The following is a 12,208-nucleotide window of genomic DNA, read 5'->3' as shown; positions in this document are numbered from 1 at the left end:
TCCAGCATTCCACTACCACCTCACTAATAGTTGTGTAACCCTCCAGTCGAGAGTGTGTTGTCTCCCCCTGTACAGGCTGGTCCATACAGAGAAAACAGCATGTTTCCCCACACCTGTTACTTCTATATGTTCCAGGATACCGGACTATATGGACCTTGGGTCTAATCCAGTATGGCTATACCCACATATTTATAGCTGAAGCAGAAGAGACCTGTGAAGATATGAAGGTTCTGAATTCAATGTGCTGATGACTTCTGGACGCAAAAAACAAAAACAAAAGTAGTAGTATGTATGTGTAAGCATTAGTGCTAGCACCCAGGAGTAATTGTTGGAATCATTTTATATCACAAAGCATTATATTTAGAAGTGAATTTGGAAGTTGTGTTAAATCTGTTTTATTGTATGTTTAGCATTTGTATTTTGGTTAATAGGAACTGTCCCTTTAAGAACTGGATGGGGCTCTTTACTCTAGTGAGAGTGACAGCAACATGTGGGAGATTTTGCTCGTGTCCAGAGAATGTAAGACCGTGCCTGTGTAAGCGCCAAAAGATCACAGTTTGATTTAGTAAGCTTTACCTTCTAGAAAGTAATCCCCATTCTCAAAGGTGTATAATTAGTGTTTATGGGGGATGATATGCCTCAGGGCATTGCTAATGAAGTATAGAGTCTGATTTGTAGTTCACCTGTTTGAATCCAGATCAGCTCAACAGTTATTAAAAGCCGTTCCTATGTGTTGGATGATTGGTGACCCCTATATGAAATGGGTTCAGTGGCTACAGGTCATGTTTCCGCATCACAATCTCACCACTATGATTTGCATTAGATTGTAATCTCTGAGGCAGGGACTGTCTCCTCTTTGTCCAGTATGCTACACAATGGGGACCTGATCATGGTTGGCTTCTCTAGCAAGAATGTTTACAACAAAGACTAAAATCACAATTACTCATGATTAATTTGATAATTTGACAATGCTGTAGTCACATACCTTGGGGGAAGGCAGGGGAGTTAAAAATTCAGAATACAGACAAAAAGCATGATCTGATCATTTTAAATAATCGCAGTCTGTTGGGGTCTGACTCATGGTTTGTGAATTTTGAGACTGGCAATACTTAAGAAGCCATTTTAAACTTTAAAACTTTGCTTCACTTCAGGAATGTTGTTTCCTTGAAGTAAATTATCTTGGGATTCTGTTGCAGCTGTGCCCAGGAGAATGTTATGTCAGCTTGATATTAAGGGGACAATATAAAGCATTAAAGATGAATGAGTTATTCAGGATTAATATACCCATAAAATTCTCAATGGGGAAGAAAGAGAGAAAACTACTTCGACACACACATTTATTACACTACCTTTAATGTATGTGAAATACGGGTGTATTATAGTAAGAAAAAAAGCCCTTAAGATTCCATCTAATTGTATTTGAGTATAAATTGGAGATGGCAAAGACATTAAGACCCACCTAGTTCATCTTCCTGCCAAGGCAGGATTATTTCCTATCATGTAGTCTAATTTTAAATGTTCTAAACAAGAGGGTTTCATCTCTTCCCTAGAGATACTATACCACAATTTAATAGGTCTCATTGCCGGGAAGATTTTCCTGATATAGAGCTTAACACTTACTTTGTAATTTCTCCCACTACTCCTAATTACATTCCTTGAATAACTGATTCCTCTCCCTTTTGGTTGTTTACTCCCTTCACATAACTATAAATCTAAGGCCCCCCATTCTAGCCCCTAGCTGTTTCTTAGCCATGCATTTAGCTCTTCATATTTATTCATAGAACACATTTATTTTTAAATATGTGACAGGAAGTATGAAGTTGACCCCTTGGCATGAAAAACAAGATGCTGCAGCTTTCTGCCAGTTTGTAACTTGCAGCACATGCACTGAAGAGCCTGAGATGTGTTGGTCACAGTGATTAGTCCTGCTGATCTAGATGAGAGTGCAGGGTAAGGGGGGGCCATTACAGGAACCATCTGGGCTGATCTTGGACTCTCAGGCCAACCCTGCAGATCAAACTGCTGAGAACAGCAGGTGAAATTGGAAAAGGAAACATAGCTCAGGAGAAAAGGGACCAGACTCTCCTAAAGAAAATGGTGCTATCATTTGTAATGTAGATGGTGCTACGGCCAAACTGCTAGGTTCTCTTTCACAGCTGTAACCTATTTGTGCAATACAAACAAGAATGGATCTGATAAGTTCAGCCATGATTATAGTTACTATGGTAGTGCACTGGGCCCAAGTGATCTTTCATTCCTCCACTCCCTCTGATAGCTAATTTAAAGATCTGAACTGACAGTGCACTTCTCAGACACAATATATAGAACAGCTACATTATTATTTTTACTTATTGTTATTACAGTAGCATCAAGAGGGTCCAATTGAGATCTGGGCCCCATTGTGTGAGGCACTGTACAAACACATAGAAGGAAACAGTCCCCCCTGCCCTGAAGAGCTTACAATCTACATAGACAAGACACGGGGTGGGAAGGAAAACAGTCACAAACCGGCAAAGTGATGTTCCCATACAGCAAGTCAATGGCTGGGTCAGGATAAGAATTAAAATAGTGTTCTAATTTCAGATTCACTGTAAAGCATAATATAAGCAAGGAAATCAAAATTAGAACCTGTCACTGAACCTGTCTCACTTTGTCATGCCCAAGTATTGAAGTACACTGATCACCAGGGAGGTGGTGTGGTTGTTAGTTACCAACTGCCTGGATTCTGAACCCCACTATTTACATCACTTAGTGAGGACTAGTGTTACTTTAATACAGTGTATGTTTCCGTGCACTTGTTTCATGTCATCCTATAATGTTTCAAGGCACCATAGTTACAGTTAAATGCATGGAGTAATTCAGTGTTAATATGAACTTACTCCACAGCTAACAAGTGGTTTAATAGGATAGTTACAGCTTCTTGCTAAAGGAATCGTTCCTTCAAGTACATCCTGGAACCTTACAGAATTCCCCATTCTGATTTACTCTTGATGCTTGGGACAGCAACGACACACTCTGCTCAGCAGAGGGACTAGGCATTCAATGACCCTCTGACCAATTGTACTTAAGGAGTGGCAATATCCGTTCATATTCATGATCCAGAAAGTAATTAAAAACTAATCAGAGCTTAATACAGAGTGCGGAGAGCAGAGAACTAACCATCCCTCCCTCCTAAATAAGAATTTTATTCAAATTTGGAGGAAGTAGTAGTTTTCTCCCATATCTAGAGAGTCTGTACCCCATTCAGACTGTTATGTCTGAGTAATAAATCCTTCAAGAGAGTATTACAGCAAGGGCTGACAGGCCAATGGCTATTAATTTTACCCATCAATAGTTAAGATATTGTTGGCTATAACACAAATTGCGATAGTTCAAAAAAGGTGGCAGAGGCCCTGCCAGCAATGTCACTACTCACCAGCTGGATGGCTATCATTAATACCGTCTTCAAAGTGAAAGTTCTATCACAGAGGTCAAACAAATCTTCCAAGCTAGGACCAAGTAGTTCTAGTACCATGGCATTGTACTTTCCACATGGCCCAAAGTAATACACCTGGGGGAGGCCTTCAGCTGTAAGAACAGGGGGAAAAATTAAACAAGTGAGCAGGCGTGCACTAGTATTACTCCTATCAAGTCAGACCCTCTGTTGTCCCCAAGCTTTATTTTTATTGCTTAACTCATAGTCCCCATTACAGATCTTGCACAGCAAGCAGAAAAAAGTTTCCAAGTGTATTTATTGATATGGATGGAAAGAAGTGCAAACCAGTATATGTTCTTCTCAAAGTAAGCCTTTGTAAAGCATATGGATTTTAGGGCAACAAATACTATAAGCATACGAAATATCTAATTCTAGCATTGCAAAAGTTTGGGTCATAGAAGATATCATTTGTAAGAAGTTCCCTGCTTTACACTAAACATTTGGGGGCCACGAACCCCAAACAAGTCTAGGTTGTGACTAGTTCAAGCAGCTGGAAAGAGGTAAAACCTTTTTACTTTGTCAAGAAAGGGCTCCTTTGTAAACCAATGTATGTTTTCAGCATAGCTTTACATAATCTGTTTTATGTTAATATACATGCATTTTAATAAGACAGTTATAATTACACACAAAAGCACTATATAAGTAATCTCTCCTTTAAAAATGCAAAGATTTTTAATCTTTATATCTTATTTAACTGAGTGAAATAAGCTTAACTGATGTGATAAATTTCTTATCTGTAAAATTATTTTGCTAAATCATACACAAAACCCTTGGTAAGTGGTTGCTAACTGTAGTCAGTTCTCTCCGCCGACACTCCTACAAAAAAAGGCACAGGAATACATTTTTAACATGCCAATAAAACAAGATGTATATTCAACTCTGGATGATAAATGCAAATCCTTTTCCAAAGGGCACCAGAAAGTGGGAAACAATGGCTCAGTCAACACAAGGCTGATCTTGCAGATTCCTGTTGCACTGGTTTGTTTTGAACACTCACTGAACAAACCCAAAGCAGAGTTTCAGAGTGGTAGCAGTCATTACAAAACCTAATTTTACTATACTAATTTCCCCCTACTGTTACTCACACCTTCTTGTTAACTGTTTGAAATGGGCCACCTTCATTACCACTACAAAAGTTATTTTTTCCTCCCTTGGTAATCTACTGTTAAATGAATTGTCTCATTAGACTGACCCCCACACTTGGTAAGGCAACTCCCATCTTTTCATGTACTATGTATATATACACACCTGCTACGGTATTTTCCACTCCATGCATCTGATGAAGTGGGTTCTAGCCCATGAAAGCTTATGCCCAAATAAATTTGTTAGTCTCCAAGGTGCCACAAGGACTCCTCATTGTCACAGCAGAGTTGCACTTTTTGAATTTGCTGCCCTGTGAAAGAATTCCAATTGATCAGTATATAGAGTTGATTCAATGCTATGTGATTTTGGCCAACAGCTAGCACTCCAAGGTTTCTTCTAGTACAGGAACTCAGCCTCCTTACATCAGTCTGAGACAATGCAGAGGAAGCATTGTATTTTATTGTAGAATATGCTTTCAGCTTTTGCTTCATAAACAGTTTCAAAAGGTAACAGGGAGTGGGGATACTTATTTTGAAACACAACCTCAAAGAGTTGAGCCCAATGCCAAATTGACTTGTCCATTTTTAACATATGTGATGGGGCAAGGCCAGATGGCTACAGCAAAGTAGTGAGGAACAGGTATGTTAGCCCCAGGCTAAACAAATCCCTGGTACCATGGTAACCAAATGGCAGTTGCTCCAGGTTAATCAAGACACCTGGGGCCAATTAAGATCTTTCTAGAAGGCAGTGGAGATAGCTACATTGATTGGGACACCTGAAGCCAATCAAGGGCTGGCTGGAACTAGTTAAAAGCCTCCAAGTTAGTCAGTGAGGTGCGCGTGTGAGGAGCTGGGAGCAAGAGGTGCAAGGAGCTGAGAGGGAGAGCTGCTGGAGGACTGAGGAGTACAAGCATTATCAGACACCAGGAGGAAGGTCCTGTGGTGAGGATAAAGAAGGAGTTTGGAGGAGGCCATGGGGAAGTAGCCCAGGGAATTGCAGCTGTCATGCAGCTGTTATAAGAGGCACTATAGACAGCTACAATCCACAGGGCCCTGGGCTGGAACCCGAAGTAGAGGGTGGGCCCGGGTTCCCCCCAAACCTCCCAACTCCTGATCAGACACAGGAGGAGTTGACCAAGATTGTGGGTTCCACCAGAGGGTAAGATCACTGAGGTGAGCAAATCTGCCAATAAGTGCAGGACCCACCAAGGTAGAGGAGGAACTTTGTCACACATACAAAAGATAGATTACTGGCTGCTCAGATAACATTAATTACGCACATAGACAAGAATTAGATGTTTGTTTAAACAATTTGTTCTCAGACATTAGTGAAGCCAAAGAGTCCCAGAACAGTATATTACATGATGTTTAAGGGATCAAATATGTATATAGAACATATTCTGTTCCAGGCAAAAAGACTATATTGGAAGTTAAGTTGCAAGAATCATTTATTCAAAATGTAGGAAGTGCCACAATTAAGGTAGCCCATACATCTTAATTTTGCACACTTGTATGTTAGGGGGATTATTCCTTCACCCTCTCACTTCCCTGGTCCTTCTCGCATGAACAGAGAGCAACAATACCCGAAGTCCGAAGGTGCAAACAATTTGATGTTTATTGGGGTGAACTTCCAGCAAGCATGATTCCAGTTTCCTTCCTCAGTGGTCCCTTCCCAGCTCTGACACCACAGAGCCTTGCCTGTGTCCCTGTTCCCATTTCCCCACTCTTAGCGAAAGATGATTCCAATTCCCCCATCCTCATTCCCTGTTCCCATTCCCCCCCTTACTTCCTGATTGACTGCAAACTATATAGCAGGGATCGGTTACCTTTCAGAAGTGGTGTACCAAGTCTTCATTTATTCACTCTGATTTAAGGTTTTGCGTGCCAGTAATACATTTTAACGTTTTTAGAATGTCTCTTTCTATAAGTCTATAATATATAACTAAACTGTTGTTGTATGTAAAGTAAATAACATTTTTAAAATGTTTAAGAAGCTTCATTTTAAAATTAAATTGAAATGCAGAGCCCCCTGCACTGGTGGCCAGGACCTGGGCAGCGTGAGTGCCACTGAAAATCAGCTCACGTGCCGCCTTCAGCACGTGTGCCATAGGTTGCCTACTCCTGCTACATAGTAAAACTTGAGTTCTGCTTAGCTATACCGTAACCAATCATTTTACGGAAATTTAACTAACTAATCCTAACATATTGTAACACAGTTATTTAACCAATTATATCCCACCACCTTAACTGGTTTACTCCCAACAAAATTAATTATACAGCAGACAAACAATCAGAACCAGAGATTATACAGACAAACAATAGGGAAGTGGAGACTACAGTGTTAGAACAATACAGAAATGAGATTTCACATCCCAGCTATTGATAAGTGAGTTCTTGCCAGACAGGATGCTATCAAACTAAGTTTCCTTTTACATCTTCTAGGCTCCACCCTTTCTCTGGAGGTGATAGGAATATCAGCCCAGGATTGTATTCCTAACAGCCCAATAGCACCTTATTTCAGTGTGCCTAGTTTGGAATGTAAGGATGTGACCATACACTTCCCAGTTTATGGCTACCCCTGCTACTTAGCCGAAGGCCTTAGCCTAAGAACAGGACTCAGATTGTCACAGTAAGAGAAGGCCCTTACACAGACAGTGATTTTGATTCTTATACCTCTATAACTAGCTAAGTTATAAGAATACACCTAAATTCTTAAAAGTATAGGCCTTTGCAGACAGGCCTGAATATCTATATCCTAACATTGTACATTATACCATTTTTAGTTATTTGATCACAAACTATTTTCTTCCACACAAGGAAAGGTGGTGTGAAGGAGGACATGTAAAATTAGAGCAAACTCACAACTACAGTAACTTTTGCCTCTACTGTACCTTTGGAAAATCCAGCTAATCCACACAATGTATAATTCACAACATAAACAGCACTTCCCAGTTCTTAAAAATGCAATGAATGTTGTACAGAGGTTTCTTATTACTAAAACTTAATCCTAATGAACTGTTACTAGCATACTATGAAGTGTATCTAAAGCTTGTCCAGTATAACTAAAGCTTTGTTCACACAGGGTACTGTTTGTCAAAGATTATTCTCTATTTTTTAAAATTGTGTTGTTCACTTATGTCAATTCATTAATTTTTGGGATTTATACTGTAGTCTGCCAGTCACCAGAACAAATTAGTGAGGTACTTAAAGTACTTGCAGAAACTGCATGTCTAGCCCCCAGAATTTTTATGTTCTATGTTCAACAGCTACACAAACATTTACAGGATGACCTTTGTGGACTGAAACACTTAATGGATTTTTGGATTAGATCCAAACAATTGAGGCAAGACAATAAAAAGAATGGACCGTCTCTTTTAGTAAAGAGAAGTCCAGCTCAAGAGTATTCGCTTTCTTTGCTACAGAACCAATTCAAAGAGCAGACCATGAGTAGTACTAGCCCAAGTCAGCTCCGGCAGGGTTTTAAATATCCCATCTCAGAGACTTGCAACACCTCATTAGTAAGGATTGGGTCATCTCAATGTACACAGCTGGAATTAGCTGGTACGCTTTACCGGCACTGTTTATTGTCAGATCATATTGGCACTCATTCTTTCTAACTTCCCAGCAGGTGCCCCTAATCTCATACTGGGTTCCAATAACATAGAAGCATGTCACCAACGATGCTGGAGGGACAAAGAGGAGGCAGATTGGAGGCTCTGAGAATGGGCTATTGGGAAACCCATCCACCAGCATGGGCAACAAAAAGAAACCAAGCGACTGAAGAGGAGCAGCAGGAGGAAACTGAAGCAACAGTAGGAAGAGCTTGAAGAATGGCAAAGGATATTGGAAGCGGGGTTGGTAGACTCATGGTAACAAAAAAGGCAGAAGATAGATTCACAGATTCCAAGGGCAGAAGGAACCATCTAGTCTGACCTCCTGTATAACACAGGCCAGAAAAGGGTGGGGCGGGGGGAGAGCAGAACTAGGAAAAATGTGCGTTCCCAGATGAAGAAGAGGTCAAAGATAAGGATACAAGAGGAAATTGTTAAGCCCAAAGGATTAGAAAAAGAGAAAGTAAGGTAGCTTTAACAACTCCCCTGTGCTAAACATGAGGGCTCAGTGTGTATCCTCCTAAATACCACCATCCCTAACTCCCCAAATCTCCTTCTCTGTGTGGAGCTCTTTACAAGATCCATCTCCACTTGCAAATACAATGATCCTGAATATCAGTGACGGCAACAGTTAGGCAACCACAGCGTGACCCTGCATCTCCATTGTTGAGGTTCTCTCTCCCTTGATGCTTTGGGGAATGGGAGGGAAAAGGATCATGGATCCAATCCTAAAGCAGTCACCCTCTGCTTCTATCCTGTTCTGCCAACAGGGGTCCCTTGAGGGGGATGGATGTAATACATGTCACCTGAAGTGTTGGCATGTTAATGAAACAACTATGTGGTATAAACAATGAACATGCTTAGGCCTACCTGCTGAATCTTTGACTCTAGGATTTTGTTTCACTAAAACCAAGTGGACTTCCCCACACAGAAACCATTTTTTTATTCCCCATGCTGCCTTATTTCCTTCACGAAAATGGATAGAGCTTGCTTCCTGGCTGCAATCATGTAACGGGCAGTTGGTGAAACCAAAGGGTTTTTAAAAGAGAGATAGTATGTGTATGTATTTTTACAAGGCCAAAATTCATTTCATATTGCCCTTGTGATACTTTACACACCACAAGAGAACTTGTACACTCACTATTTTATAATATTTTTCTGAAAACCATGGGTGCAATGGTAAGAGGTGCAGACAACAGTTGGCAGAAGCATGGTCAGGTTGATTGACAACTGGAAAGATGGCAATGCTGGGAAGAAGGAGGGCACACAAAGATGCTCTTCCCCTTCTTGGTCAGGTGAACCCCCAACTCTTCCCAGCAGATGATCTTCCTGGAACAGCATTCCATGGTCAAGGAAGCCAAAGCCCTCCTGTTGACACCATATGCAAAGCCAGGAATTCTTCTCCAGGATGCACATGTCCCTGCTTGGGTCCTTATCCTCCACTGCTCTGCTACAAACTGCTCCAACAGAACCTGCTCCCCTGACCCTTTCACCCTGATTCCCAGAGCTCTGATCTGTTCAGGGTCAGACATGGCAGCATCATGAGTGCCTATATGGATGAGCAGCCTGGGGTAGTTATCAGGGGGCAAATGAGCCTCAGCAACCTTTCCATAATGTCTTGGACATGGCCTCTAAGGTGACAGCTCATTTCCTGGGATATCATGTCAGGTTGGCAGATGGATGCCTCCATTCCCCTTAGAAGGATGTTCCCAACCACAAGCACGCTGTCGTCTTCTCTCGGGTGCAGTAGCTGCAAACCTCCCAGCTTTGGGAACAAATGGTTTCTCCTCCTCAGTCATTGAGTTCTGCTCCTCACCACGTGTTGACAGTACAGTATACCGGTTCTTCAACTAGATGGACAGGGGCTTGGGAGGGGTGTGGGAAGCAGCACAGTCTATTGCCTGAGGTGGCCAACAGCTAGTCTCTTCTTTGCAATGCAGCCAGTTTCTCCTTCCTCCTCTTGTGCTGCTGTAGTCATCTGTAGTTGGCTAGCATCCTCCATCCCAGATGTCTCCATGTGCATCCTCTCAAAGTCCTCATGTTCCTGGATGCTATGCAGATGAGCCACCTTGTTCTGCAGCTGTCTTACCTGCTTCCTGAGGGACTTCACCAACAGACACCTCTCACACCTGGTGGTTTCCCCTGCCTGGCTTTTGGCAGCCAATGCTGGTTAAGGGAGTGATTTTTGGTGACATTTCTATACCAGCAAAAGCCCTAGTGTAGGAACAGCTGTACTGGTATACGAGTGCTTTTGCCAGTATAGCTTATTTCACTCACCAAACTAGTATAAACTATACCTGCAAGAGCACTTTTTTGCCAGTATAACCTATGTCTGCATTTGGAAGGTTTGGCAGTCCAGCTACACCAGGAAACCTTTTCCACGGGAGAGCCGATCCAGGATTCAAATTGGTGGGAAGACCAAAAAGCCACAAGTTTGTGATGTCAGACTCACACATACTCAGTTCAACATGTTAGATGGAAGATCACTTATATTTCTAAAGTTTGTCTGATCTTAGTTTTATCTTTGGAGGACTTTGTGTGGTGAAAATGCTATTTATTATTATGTCAGATGTTTCCAAAAAAGATCAATGGAAAGTTTCTTTGGTCTAATTCTCTCTAAATAGTTGAGAGGCAAGACTCAGGGCCAAACACATGCTTCACAACCTGCAAACACTTCCAGTTGTTAGCAAAGTGATACACTGGATGTGCTGGTATTCATCATGAATGCCTTTTAAAAATGGCCATTTGCCCTATGGTTTGCCTTTTCTTTTTTCTTTTTTTTTAAACTTGTGGTCTGTCCTGTACTTACCAAAATGGGGTTTTATCCAAAACATTTAAATGGTAATATTGGTAAATGCCAAGTTTTTAAGGGTTCCCACTGTTTTTAAGGGTTCCTGAAATCCTTTACTCACTTTACCAAGCCTAATTTACTTATGCTATAGGTAAATTGGCAGTCACCATTGCCTGACATTTGACACTATGCAGCATATGGATTCTCTTAATATCTTTCTATTCTCTGCTTGTTTAGCAGCTGTCCTGCCAAGCAAATTAGTTAATCCCACCAGACTTATTGCCTCAGTTTCAAAGTGCATTTTGCATTTTAGACATGCAAACAGGCTGCAAAGATGCACAACTGAAATCATTCTTCTCTAAGAATTTTACAAAACAGAAATACTTGTCAGTGCATGAATGTAAGCTTCCATGGTTAGTCTCCATTTCTCCCCACCCTCAAGCATTTCTACTATTAAAGTTAATAACTATACAATCTTCCATCAAAGGCTGCAGATGCTGGCTGGAGAGATTGCCATTGAGCATCTTGAGGCATTCCTCATGTAGACATTAACCTTGTCACCTCTATCGCATTTCCAATCCCTGTGCCCTGGACAGGAAGCTGAGTTCTTGTTTATCAAGATAACAGAGCACCACCACTAAAGCAGCTCAAAGTACCATGATTTAAATGAATAATTATTCAAATTCACTCTTTATTAAGTAATGTGCAAAGGGAGATATGACAATTGTATCCAATTAATACTCTGAGTGCATCCCATTTGCTACTTCAAAAAAAAAAAAAGCCCCCTCCCCCCCAAGTGCTCTCATCCCTGGAATTTCTCCCCCCACTTCTCCTAACTCCAGTGAGAATTTGGGAAAATCAAGATTTAGAATCTATTTAAGATTGCTCCTCAACCAGCTTTCCTTAGAGCAAAGAAGAGGCCAACTGTTCACCTGAATATGACTTTGACTGACGACGCTACTTAGTTGTATTGATTCTCTTGTACTATTATATTGTACAAAGGATATGATTTAGTTGAAGCAGAAAACATAAGCTGCCATACAAATCTTGATCATTAAGCCTTTCTTTTTATACAGTGCATTAAAAGCAGAGTCTAGCCCAGTGGGAGAGCAGCATGTATTGTATACTGATAGTATGCAAATCTGGTTTCATTGCTGAGACACGGAACCGGTCAAAAGCCAGAGGAACCTGAGGAAGAGCTATGTGTAGCTAGAAAGCTGGCCTCTCTCAAAAACAGAAGTTGGTCCAA

The 12,208-nt window shown here is 41.1% G+C and overlaps 1 protein-coding gene across 3 annotated transcripts in view; it reads right to left on the bottom strand.

Annotated features, from left to right (window-relative positions):
* The window catches only part of CSNK1G1 (casein kinase 1 gamma 1), a 302,780-nt gene that overhangs the window by 71,318 nt on the left and 219,254 nt on the right, over window positions 1-12,208 (bottom strand). For all 3 annotated transcript variants that reach the window (XM_039491467.1, XM_039491465.1, XM_039491466.1), the window contains exon 5: window positions 3,416-3,567. In XM_039491467.1, coding sequence (XP_039347401.1) covers window positions 3,416-3,567 — 152 coding nt within the window. The remainder of the gene's footprint in view (window positions 1-3,415; window positions 3,568-12,208) is intronic.

Source organism: Mauremys reevesii, linkage group 10 (assembly GCF_016161935.1).
Source record: "Mauremys reevesii isolate NIE-2019 linkage group 10, ASM1616193v1, whole genome shotgun sequence".
NCBI classification, from domain to species: Eukaryota; Metazoa; Chordata; order Testudines; family Geoemydidae; genus Mauremys; species Mauremys reevesii.
Note: the sequence above shows the minus strand (reverse complement) of the source record. Positions and strands in the feature narration are given on the sequence as shown.